At 46.4% G+C, this 13,299-nt stretch overlaps 1 protein-coding gene across 1 annotated transcript in view; it reads right to left on the bottom strand.

The window, feature by feature from the left end:
• The window catches only part of LOC141106758 (uncharacterized), a 217,646-nt gene that overhangs the window by 105,238 nt on the left and 99,109 nt on the right, over positions 1–13,299 (bottom strand). Inside the window, 2 exon segments of the mRNA XM_073597685.1 lie at positions 4,097–4,205; positions 6,017–6,880. Coding sequence (XP_073453786.1) covers positions 4,097–4,205; positions 6,017–6,880 — 973 coding nt within the window.

Raw genomic sequence — 13,299 nt, 5'->3', positions numbered from 1 at the left:
AACCCCTAGAGGAACCAGTCAGGGTACTGGTTCATCTGCGAAATGGGCAAATGTTGTGAGAGGCCACCAGTCCTATCACATAAAGGACAGCCAAACTTTCCCAGACATGAAGGTCCTGTGAAGGAATGTGATGTAAATAATAATAATAATAATAATCTGAAAATGTCTATTTTCTTATGTGCATACATATTTTTCTCCTTACTCATTATATAAGTATACAGGTTTGCTCTGTTCCTATATTTTTCTCAAGATGGCGGGTACCCCCTACATCCCACACATCAGAAGAACGCGGAACTGAAGATAAAACCAAGGACAGCCAAACCTCGTTATGAAGATTCTCCATTTTCTTTTCTATCTTAACCAATGAGATGTACCTATTAGGCTAACATAGCAATGACGTATTTTTGTGTATAAAACATTAGCACCGCCTTGAATAAATTAGAAGTGTAAGAAGTAACGGTGCTGAGCGTGTCTCAGCGTGTTTACTTTTATATGCATGCATAGCCACACTTTCCAATTAGAGACAGCAGCAGATAACCTTGAGCTCGATTGGAGCTCTTAATCATTTCCATAACAGTCCCATCTAGGTGATGTCAAATAGAGTCCAATTCAAGAAACCAAATCACGATGGACTATTCAGGTGAGGTGGTAACCTTCAGTTCTAGGAAACAAAACTGAAGCCCTGGGCATGGGGATAGCTTGGTAAGTTAGGTATGTCTGATGTTAGGAAAGAGGCCACTCTATTCTCTGGAAGATGCTGATGGGAGATTTCAGGGACTTCCTGGTTCAAAGAAACTATCTTGATGTGTTACCCAGAGCCCAGGCCCCCAGCAATGGAGAGGGTGACTAAGAGGGACCAAGGGCCAAAAACCAACAAGAGAAGAGAAAATGTTGCATAATGGATTGAGCCCAGGATTCAGGGATCCCTAAGAGGATGTGTGTTGGGTCTCCTTATTGGACATGGGCTGCTCAACCCCTGGAGGAGACAGGGCACTGGTTCATCAGCAAAGTGGACAAATGTTGTGGGAGGTCACCTGTCCTATCACAGGAAGGACTGCCAAACTTTCCCAGACATGAAGGTTCCAGAACAGATGTCCAATGAAGTAAAAGTCAGGAAGCCAAATCACAGTGGAATTTCCTGATGATATAGTGCAGATATGCTGGCAAATATCCACATCAGGTCTGCTTATTAGACCAGAAACTATGCAGACCTAAAAGGAAACATACGATTTTTGTACTTATTGTAAAATGGATTTGAGTCTGTTAAGGTAAAGAGAAATTTAAAAACACTCAGGTTACGCTGCCACCTATCATGCCTCAGGTTTGTGTAAAAGCAGTACCAAGGGCAAGGAAAAGCACAGAGGGGTGGGCCCTGTGTCTCTTAATAGACTATAACAAAGAGATTTTATGGTTAGTACAAAAACTGTATCTTAGTTCTCATCCATTGAGGGACACAGGAATTCAGCAACAGTCAGCCTATCCAAAAGCAGTCCAAATAAGGGGTGGGCAACAGCTACTGACAGACCCATAAGAAGGCTCCAATGAACAAAAGGGCATCCAAGAGGAGCTGGGAATTTTTTATGCTATTTAAGTAGGGCAGTTAGGGGGCAAAAAACATTTGAAAAACCCAATGGCTCAGGTTAGGCTGCTCAGAACAGGCAAGGCTACCTTACTGTGGATACTCCAGCAGGTTACTAGGAAAAGATGTCATATATGGGAGGAGCACCAGACCAAAAGATAAAAGTCCAAATTCATTTATTGACGTTGTGGTAAAAGACAGCCAAAACCCAGAAACACGTTGGCTGTCTTTTACCAGAACATCAATAAATACATTTGGACTCTTATCTTTTGGTCTGGCACTCCTATATATGCATGTCTTTTCCTAGACCCATAAGAAGGGATTGGGAGGTGTCTCTGGATGTACTCAATCCCCGATAGGGGTGTATCTTCAGCAAGATCTCAGCATGTTCTGCCAGCCTACAATCCAGGGGAGCACAGAGCCCTCCAGCAATAATTTTTGCCTGCCTTGCAGGAGATGTGGAGCATCCAGCTGACTAAACCTCAGAGACCACTAATTCAGGAGAGCCAGATGCCAATGCACTGCCTCCATGGAAGGCAAGGTGGTCTAAAGCAGTACTCTCAAAGTCATCCAGTGTAAAGACCAGGCCACCTGTCATATTACAGGAAGAATTGCCAAACCTTCCTAGAGGTGAAGGTCCTAGGTCCAATGCAGTCCAACTGAGGAAGTCAAATCATGGCAGAATTCCCTGATGAGGTAACCTTCAGTTCACAGAAACAAGACTGAAGCCCTGGGCATGGGGATAGCCTGGTAAGTGGGTTTTCTGAAGTAAGGAGAAAGACCACCCTCTTCACTGCAAGATGCTGATGGGAGATTTCAGGGACTTCTTGTCCATAGACACTATCTTGATGTCTCACTCAGAGACCAGGCCCCCAGCAATGGAGAGAATGTCTGAGATGGAACAAGGGCCAACAAGCAAAAACAAGACAATGCCAAAAGAGTGTTTTCCCCCACATCCTACAGACCTCTGATGGCTGAAGTAGGGGGTATTTACTGACTGTAAGTGAAGGGTTCAATGACACACATGGTGTAGACCTTTTAGTGCAAGTTTAAGCTAAACAACCTCAGCCACCAGTTACAGATAACCATCAATGATAGACACCTGCAAGGCCTTACCCAGTCAAAACCTGCAGGAATTAGGCCCTATAGAAGTGTTCTGACTACAAATGTCCTAGAAGTGACCCTCTTCAGTGGAGGCAGGCTGAGTATCCCACAATAAGGATACCATAAAAAGACCCTCAGGCATACACAAGACCCAACACTCTTCTAAATAGCAGGTACCTCCAAAGGATACTGAGGAGCCAGGTCCTTATAAAGGCAGTGAACAGCCAGGAGTAATACCAGTCGTCAACCAGGTAGGTGATGGAGTCACTCTGGAGGGGAGGGATCCTGAGGGGTAACAGGTACCAGAGAGTAATCCACATGTCTCAAACAGCAGCAGTGGAGAGGTCTTTACAGCTACAGAAACTCTAAAAGGCTCCAGGCCTGGCATACTAGGCTCACCCTTCATTTGCAGAGTAGTATGCAGTGCATTAATAAGGTTTAAATACACCCCTTGGCAAAGACAGGAGACTGCAGTGCCTCAAAAACATTCTCTTCAGAGCGCGGCCATTGGAAGAGATGGACACAGGTTTAGATTGATCCAAAGACTGTAGTATTCTGTAGTAGGTGATGTTGAAGTGCGCTTAGAGCTTCCTGGGTGCCCCAGGAGCTGAGCACAAACAGTTAAGAAGTCTGATTTGGATATGGAGGTTCCTATGGACTTGGGGGAGCTCAAGAAGAAACTGATGATAACCTTTAAAAAATAGGGGTTTCAGATTACAGGTGCCAGTGCCTTCTTAGGATAACGAATAAATGCACCCAGAACCACGAAAAAATTATGGGCTGGGGTCACCTGTGGAACCAGGACTGTCCTCTTTGTCTTAGCACAGATATACTTCATCTGCACAGCAATATTGCAGGCCCAATATAAGACAAGGCCCTAGTTAATCACAGTTCTGAACAGCTGGTGATAATGAGGGCTTCAGGTTACCAGGTCACAAAGGGCAGGTGGTGTAAACAGTTTGGAGACCCAAGATCCATGTGGTGCTTCAGAAGCAGGAGCAGCAGCGGGATGGTGCTTCATCTATGTTGATTGGAGGGAAGAGCACATTGAGCACCACCCAGTGGATGACATCAGTACTCAGCCCCTGAGCCTTAACCCTTACAATGGTAAAAAACAGTGATGGTTGTAAATTTGAAAAGGTACCCAACAGTGCAAACAGTGCTTTAGCCAAACAGCCTTACTCACAAAGTAAGTCTTCAGAGAAAGGCCACATTTGGGGCTGTGCTACAACTCTGTTCTCTGAAGGTGCTTGGCAGCTAACACAATCAACTCCTGTCTGAAAAATGCCATAATGCAGCACCCAGTCACGGCCTCCAAAGCTAGGCTGAAGAAAAGGCATCCGATTTTCTAGGAAACTAGCAAAAAACTGAGATATGCTCAGTAGAGGAGGGGTTATATGGGGGCTGGCTTACAATTTTTCTGTGGAATCGCCCAGAGACCGGAGCTTCAGAAAGAATGGGACAGTGCTGGAGCTGGCTGGAGTGGAGAATGGGGTGAATATTCCTGCCTGTTCCTGCATCCCTAGACATAATGAGCATTTAACCATTGCAGCATGAGGGGCCCCATTGCAAGGTCAGATTTCTTCTAGTTCTATGAGTTTGGCTTTAAATGCCTCGTCTCATTAACCCTCCATGTGACCCTAACACTCATACTAACCCTAGCTACAACCCAAACACTAGCCCTCCTGTAATCTTAATCCTTACACAAACCATTCTTATAACTCTATCCCTACCAATGCACTTTCCCTGTAACTCTATCTTTATTCTTAATCCTCACACCTATTCTGTAACCCAAACACGTTAACCCTTCTTGTACACTTAATCATGATTCTAACCCTCTCTGAAACCCTAATTCTCATACTAAACCTACCTTTATCTCTAACACTCCCTGTAATCCTAATATTACCCTTCCCTGTAGACTTGAACCTTTTTGTAACCATAACACTAACCCATTTTAACCATTCTGTGACTCTAACCCAGTGTCTTTCAACCTTCTTCCAGTCGAGGCACCCTTTAGAATTGCGCACAATTCCAGGGCACACCAGTCTAAGGGCTTGTTCACACCAGTAGGTGCATCCGAGCTTGCGTGTTACCGCGAGACGCTTTTTTTAAATGGGCTGCTCTGTGAGTTTGAAACAAGCAAAAAGGTGCTGCCATGATTTTTATGTGTTGTTGACGTGTTACTGGTGCAAAAAATCTCTAAAATGTAGTCTATGAGGCAGAGTGATCTGTAGGTTGTAAAATGTCTCCCTCCAAATCCCCAACTTCTAGCCCCCCCCAATCCTCTCCAAATCAATCACCCCTCCTAGCGCAACCCCCCCCAGTACAAAATACCCCCTCCTAGGAAGAGAGAACCAAGAGATGGTGTTGGCTGTGCTCTCCCCCACCTAGCTCCTCTCCTTCCGGTCTGTATACAGGAGTACACAGGATTGCTCTTAGATCCAACTCTACAGAGTTTGATTAGCAGTGTGGGGGGAAGGTAAGAGAGAGGTAATCAACCCCTGTACAGTCTGATTACAAAGAAATCCTGTGTTAACTCCTGTGCAGAGAGAGGTGAGAGAGCATAGCAAACACCTCCTCCCAGCTGCTATCTGTACTGTTGCCGGCAAAACAAAAAGCTGTGTAGGCCAATTGACATGTCCTTAGCAACCAATCACATCATCGGTTGGTAGGACACGGCAGGTAGGACACGGGCAGGCAGCCCTCACAAATTTTTTGGAGGTGCAGGCTGTGCTCTTTCTCGGCACAGGATTTAACACAGGATCACACTCAGACTGGGCTGTTATCACGGCACCCCTGAAGACTCTCTCATACCGGTTAAAAAGCACTGTTCTAACCCACCCAGTAAACCTCCTGTGCCAAATCCTATACCAATCAAAGTCCCATCAATGCAACCTACTAATTACATTTTGGTTGCCCCTAAAAATAAAATCAGGCCACACTTTATAGGAGATCTTGTCTTCCTGCCAACCAGCTCATGTTTTCTGAAGAAAGGAGTGCGATTTTTTTGTAACATATTTTTTTTAAACTAGCCATGTACCTATGACACCAACTGTATAAACCTAAAATAAATAGTTAAAATAGAATGAAAAGAGACACTGAAAGGAATAACGCCATACTGGTATTGTTCATAGTGACAAATAGGCAAAAGCAAACTGCATAGTGTTGGCTTCCTTCCTTTCTGGAAATCTACGGGCTGTGATGCAAGAGAAGAATCTCTGAAAAAAATTTAATTCATCGAGAATGTACCTATGGTTCAATGTTTGTGCTGCAAGGACATTTCCTGCACAGGGGGTTCATGACGACGCATTGTTTCAAAAGTGCTCTTTCAACATGAATATGACATTTACCCAGTGTGAACTCTCTGATGTAACAGAAGATTTTTTTTCCGGGTAAAACATTTCTCGCAATCTGAACATGAATACGGCTTCTCCCCTGTGTGAGTTCTTCTGTGATTAGCAAGAGCTGAACTCGTAGTAAAACATTTTCCACACTCTGAACATGAATAGGGCTTCTGCCCGGTGTGAGTTCTCTTGTGTAACTCAAGATGACATCCCTGAGTAAAACATTTCCCACACTCTGAACATGAATACGGCTTCTCCCCGGTGTGAATTCTCTTGTGCTTTGCAAGTGCTGAACTCTCAGTAAAACATTTCCTGCACTCCGAACATGAATATGGCTTTACCCCGGTGTGAGTTCTTTGATGTTGGAGAAGACGGGCATTTACGCTAAAACATTTACCACACTGAGCACAAGAAAATGGCTTTTCGCCCGTGTGAATCCGTTGATGGAAGGTAAGGTTTGACTTCTGGCTGAAACATTTCCCGCATTCCGAACACACATATGGCTTCTCTTCTGTGTGACTTCTTTCTTGATTCATGAAGCACAATTTCCGAAGAAAACATTTCCCACACACTGAACATGGCTTCTCCCCTGTGTAAGATCTTTGGTGTACGGTGAGCATTTCAGTACTGGTAAAAAATTTCCCACAAACATAACACACTCTGTTATCTGTGTGATGAGTGATGGGAGGTGAGGGGTCATAAAAACTCCCTCCAGGTTTAGAGGGATCGGAGAACAAAGCAATACTGGGAAGGGCTGGATGGAGATTTGGGATAATGGGGTTTTCTCTTGGAGAACTGGGTGAGATGTACTTTATGAGAAGTTCTTCCATGTCGTTCCAGATATGTTGTCCATCTATTAGAAATAAGAGCAAGGTAAATAGGAACCGTTATAGAACCCTTAAATATTATACTGTTAGGTAGATTAAAATGGCTTTTATTATCGATCATGAATATTAAAGAGGAACCCCAGCCTTTTAGAAAAATAACAAGTCAGCAGCTACAAATACTGTTACTGCGGGCCTACAAAACAGGCAGCTACCAGTTCCTGGAGTTCAGCGTTGTCTTTCCACAGCTGATTCTTCTGAATGCTGTTGGTCCCTGGTGCCGCCATCTTGGATTTGGGAGCTGGCTGTGACTTCCTGAGGAATTCCAGCCGGCTTCCGCAATGCACATGTGCAAGATTGTGCAGTGTTGCTGACAAGTAACAAGGCTTTTCACCTTCAACCCCCCCCCCCCCCTTTACTTTGGGGGAGCTATTTACTTTTTATCTATCTTTTTTTGTTTAATTAGTTGTTATTGAAAGAATATAATATAAAAAGAGTCATATACAGTTCAGAGAAGAACAATACACTTAAACATTGTGGTAAACTATTAGTTAGCCAAAAGTGAAAATATATAAAGGTACATGGATAATTACGTATTGTCTGTAACACAAATCCAGATCTGAGACACTCAATGTTTATCAACTGGTCAGCATAAAAAGCATTTATGGTTGGAGCCCTATGTCCGGTATGTACATGGATACCACTTATAGTAAAGATAGGACTTAGCATCGGAAATGGACCTGAAAGTGTGGACTTAGCTTATGAAATGGACCTGAAAGTGTGCCTTGGTCTAATGGCCGGTATGCCAAAATAAGGGGGCATACCCTGGTTTAAGAAATGATTATTCTGTAAGAGAAATGAATGAAATGAATAGTTTGAGAAATGCTGTGAAATGGGGATGGGAGGGTGGGTATCGCGCACAGGAAACCGACAAGCACCACAGGTGAGCGGGCTGCTTAAGTACCCCCCGGGCTCCTCCCATAAATTCAGGCCACCATACTGGCCTTCCTACTTATGGTTGGAGCCCTATGTCCGGTATGTACATGGATACCACTTATAGTAAAGATAGGACTTAGCATCGGAAATGGACCTGAAAGTGTGGACTTAGCTTATGAAATGGACCTGAAAGTGTGCCTTGGTCTAATGGCCGGTATGCCAAAATAAGGGGGCAAAAACATTCAGGTAGGGTTATGATTTATTGATTTTCAATTATTCATTGAGCCAATTTGGAGAATGCCTGTGCCATCTCTGTTTGTGGGTTGGGGATATACCGGGCGAAGCAGGCTGACTTCCACCTGCCCAGTCTTTTGATGATGTGGTCCGGAACCCCGTGGCGGGATGCCGCGGAGGCTGCTCCGATGCGAAACGAGTGTCCGGAATACTGACTAGGGTTAAGATGAAGATTGCGGAGAAGTATTCTTATGTGTTCCACAAACTGAGAGGCGTTTAAGGGTTTAACTGGGAACGGTAGAAGGGGACTGCTGTCTGGTTGTTCAGGCAGGAGTGACAGGAGCCGGTTGAGTACGGCGACTGGACACCAGCTGTTGTCGGTTTTGAAGAGGTGAATGTTCGCTCCTGAGCCCGTTTGCTGGGTTTTAGAGACCTCGAGGTGCAGGATGAAGTGGTCTTGGTATCTAAGTAAGTGTCGTCTGCATAGTACTCGGTCTGTGGGTTTGTTAGAGGTGAATTCGCCAGGGCGCATGAACCCATAGTACGCTAGATATATCGCTGCTTGTAAGACCGTGCTGCGGAGCAGACCGAATGGCGAGGTAGCCAGAATAGTTGACATGTCCCTAAAGATGGGTCCCGTAATGGGCAAGCGCTTAGTGCTGATGACTGGTTGTTGTTTCTGGATTCCCCTTAAAACGGCTCGTATAGCGTGAGATGAGAATAGTGAAGATTTCGTGGGGTCTTCAAGCGCCATAAAATGTTGAATGCCGGCTAGGTATAGCCGGATGGTATTGTAGGATAAGGCCAACTGCGTGTGGCAGTGTGCAGTGAAGGCCAGTACCTGCTTGATATCTGTTGGTCCTTTACGGCAGGACGTGAGGAATTTGTTAAAGGCCTTCCAAGCTGTCTGGTAGGCTTTAAGTGTGTTGTAGGAGAGGGAATGATTTATGAGTTGTGTAGCTCCGTGTAAATGTTGATCTAGTCCAGGGTCAGTTGTGACCAGACAGGGATAGGGGCCGACATTGGATCGGCATCGGGAACCTGTTTGAAAAAGGAGGAATAATTGAAACGTGACAATGCGTCAGCTGCTGAGTTGTATCTGCCGGGAATAAATGCACAGTGTATATTAAACTGATGTTGTAAAGACAGTTGTACCAACCTGCGCAGGAAGGACATGACTGCTAGGGACTTGGACCTGCCTTTGTTGATGATGTCTGCCGTGGCCTGGTTGTCGGTGCTAAAGACTACAGTTTGTCCTGTCCAGTGGTGGCCCCAGAGTTGTGCGGCTGCCACTATGGGGTAAAGCTCAAAGAGGGCAGATGTTTGGGAAAAGCCGGGTATCAATAGTATCTGTTGGGGCCAGGGTCCTGAAAACCAATGATGGCCAAAAATTGCCGCGAAACCTGTGGAGGCTGCGGCGTCCGTTACCACCTGGGGTGAACGGACCGAAACTATAGGTATGAATAGAGATATGCCATTCCAGGCGGACAAGAATTCCTCCCACATGGATAGGTCCGCTATGGCTGCAGAGTCTAAATTCAGAATCTGATCAGGGTCTTGAGTTTCCGACAGAAATCTGAGTAGGCGTGATACAAATGTGCGGCCTTGTGGAATAATTCGCATAGCGAAGTTGAGCATGCCCAGGAGGGACTGCAACTGTTTTTTGGTACAGTCCTTGGTGTGTGTAAACTCGTGAAGGACTGCCCTAATGCGTGTTAGTTTGTCGAGGGGGAGACTGGCTTGCATTGCGCAGGTATCCAAGCTGACCCCGAGAAAAGTGATGCTATTTGCTGGGCCATCGACTTTGTGCTCGGCAATAGGAACATTGAGGTTTCCAAAAATTACCCTAAGTTTGTCGAGATCTCCTGGGGGCTTGCTGGGTGGTTCTATCAGTAGGAAGTCATCTAGATAATGGATGACTTCATGGCATTGACCCTTGTGTAATAGTATCCAACCGAGGGACTGGGCGAACGTGTCGAAGAGCCACGGGCTACTCTTCGAACCGAAGGTGAGCTTTGTAGCAAAATAATATGCTTCCTTCCACTTGATGCCATGCCAGCACCAAAGGGATGGGTGGATGGGCAGGAGCTTGAAGGCATCCGAGATGTCGGCTTTGGAGAGCCAGGCGCCTGTGCCTGCTTTGATGATCGCTTGTATTGCCATGTCCACGGAAGAATATTTTAGGGAAAACTCCTCGGAGGGGATCAGGGAATTGAGGCTGGGTATGTGGGAAGAATGAGGCGCAGACAAGTCGTACACCAAACGCAATTTATTTGAAAACTTGCCCTTGACAAGCCCAATAGGGCTGACTCTCCATGTGTTGAAAGGGGGGCAACTGAAAGGGCCTATCACGTAACCTCGATCCACCTCTGCCTGTAAGAGCTGATCTATGGCTTGTTCGTCAATGGCTGCCGAACGAAGATTGGCACATTCGTGGGTAGTGTGGGGTAGTGAAATGAGGCCGGTGTGAAAGCCTGCTGTGAAGCCTTGGATAAGGAAGGTGGCCAGGGAAGGGGTGGGATGTGAAGTGAGATACCATCCTAACCATAAGAGGTTGATCCGGCTTAGTCACGCCTTCTTGTGTTGCTTGACTTCGCACAAAATCCTAGGGTGTGCTCTATGACATAAGGTGCAGAGGTGAAGTAGACGGCACTGACTGAAGTTGCAGGACCCCTGATTAAAGTTATTACAGATGGCTGCCCCTCCCACGGTTCGGACTGGGCGTCCGAGTTTGTCCACCTGAGGCGTTGGTTCAGGGATCGGCTGACCCTGTACTGAACCTGAGGTAGAGGGAAACTCGAAAGGCCGTCTGGTTGCCGTATTGGCGCACCAGGTGGCAGTGTGGGTGGAAGACTGGCAAATCGCACACAGAGGTGAGCGTAAGCCGGCAAAGTGGCGGCAGAAGAGCTCTGTATCCATGAGACTCCAATCTGTCGTGATCTGGAACTGTATGAGTCTGGCCGCGGCCTTGGCTGAAAAGGAACGATGGTAGTCGTAAAAGGCAAAACCTCCGTACTTGTGGCCCAAGTCTACCACAGTATGGAGATACAAGTCCAGCTCTTCCCGCCTGCTAGGGGTGGCTGAGCACAGGACATCTCTGAACATGCCAAAGGCCAGGGTAAACTCTGAGACTGTTAGCTTGCGGTTCAATCTGGGGTCTTTGGCTTTAAGGACCACTGATATGTCACCCCAGGAGTAGGCTTTATTTTCTGCCAAATCATGCACGGAAATGAGGAGAGAGGCCAGGTTGACGTCCTTGCCGTCCAAGATGTCCTTCCTGATACTGGTTGGGACCAGGTGGGAGGGGTAGACAATATGGCTCGAGCCTGAGGTACCTGCAGGAAGAGGTGTCAAGCTTTGAGTTGCCGTTGGGTCGGGGACAGCCGTGGCCGGTCGGGCCTCCAGAAGTGCAACCCTGGTTTGGACGTCTGCCACTGAGGCGGATAGAGATGACACCATCGTGTGTAACTGTGAAATGGCCGATGATATCGACTGAAGGGATGCCTGTTGGGTACTGGGTCCTGCTGCTGGTGGGGGAAAGAGGAGTTTGAAAAGCTCGCCTTTCCTTGCTGTGGCGGGGAAGGGGACACCTCTGCGTCTGAGCTCTGCCGTCAGTTTGGGGATAGTCCATCCCCTAAGGGATTGCACGCTGCCGCTTTCTGAGACTGGAGAAGGTGACAGAGGGGCCGTGAGGTCTTCGCTGCCGGTCTGAGACATCGTTGCTCTGGTGAGGATTCTCTTGAGCTTTTATTTCCTGGTTGACTGTAACCTATTAGGGGTGAGATGAATTTCAAGTTTTTTTTTTTTTTTTTGATCCGCTGAGTCATACTTACCCGACTTATTCTCCCATTCCCCCTTTTTTTTTTTTTTTTTTTTTTTTTTTTTTTACCTGGGGGGATATCGTCCAACCTGGTGCAGGGTGGACCTACTGAACTTTGACTGACCTGAGAAAAACGAAAAGGTGACAATTCGTGAAGGGATTGCTAACTGATTTTTTGAAGCAACGATTTGTATGACAATGAAATGATTCGAAATGTTTGCGTTGATTATGAATGAACTCCATGACAGAGGTCCGGCCTGGTCGTCGTCATCGATTCGACCGAGAACCGGGCTCTGGAGCATGTATTGAAATGAGGCAAGTGAAAACATTGGTGCATGCGGGACGATCTGGTGCCTGTTTGATGCATCTGGATTCGAATCGGAGCACCGTATGAAATGAAATGAGAGAAATGATTATTAGACCGAGGCTTGAATTGGTTGTGCCGTGTTTGCGACTGGCAACCAACCGAGCTCTGGTATAGGTATGAAATGCTGTTTGGAACCAGCGAGGCATTCCGTAAAGAATCGGTGCATGTCAGATGCGACTGGTTCCGAAACGGTGATGCGTTGTGGGAGTGAAATGGTAGTAAGCTGCATGGCAGAGACATGGATCCATCCCCCGATGTCTGCGATTAGCTATGATCCGGACTTTGAAGCATGTATCAGAAATGAGGCCGAGCCCTGGGGTACGCCATAATGAATCGGTGCATTTCCATGCGACTGGATTCATGTGTGAACGTGATACGTGGAAATGAAATGATAGCCATGACAGAAGGTACGAATTACTGATAAACGTAACCCTGGAGCATGTATAGAAATGAGGCCAGTCCTGGGGCACGCCGAGACGAATCGATGCATTGCCATGCGACTGGATTCATGTCGGAACGTGATAGGTGGAAATGAAATGATAACCATGACAGAAGGTACGAATTACTGATAAACGTAACTCTGGAGCATGTATAGAAATGAGGCCAGTCCTGGGGCACGCCGAGACGAATCGGTGCATTGCCATGCGACTGGATTCATGTCGGAACGTGATAGGTGGAAATGAAATGATAACCATGACAGAGGTATGAATGACTGAAAACGTAACTCTGGAGCATGTATAGAAATGAGGCCAATCCTGGGGCACGCCGAGACGAATCGGTGCATTGCCATGCGACTGGATTCATGTCGGAACGTGATAGGTGGAAATGAAATGATAACCATGACAGAGGTATGAATGACTGAAAACGTAACTCTGGAGCATGTATAGAAATGAGGCCAATCCTGGGGCACGCCGAGACGAATCGGTGCATTTTGCATGCGACTGGATTCGTGTCGGGACGTGATACGTGGAAATGAAATGATAAACATGACAGAGGTACTAATGTCAGACAATAACGTAACTCTGGAGCATGTATAGAAATGAGGCCGTAATAACTGGGGCACACCGGAACGAATCGGTGCATCTTTTGGT

Source organism: Aquarana catesbeiana, linkage group LG08 (genome assembly GCF_042186555.1).
Source record: "Aquarana catesbeiana isolate 2022-GZ linkage group LG08, ASM4218655v1, whole genome shotgun sequence".
In the NCBI taxonomy this organism is placed as follows: domain Eukaryota; kingdom Metazoa; phylum Chordata; class Amphibia; order Anura; family Ranidae; genus Aquarana; species Aquarana catesbeiana.
Note: the sequence above shows the minus strand (reverse complement) of the source record. Positions and strands in the feature narration are given on the sequence as shown.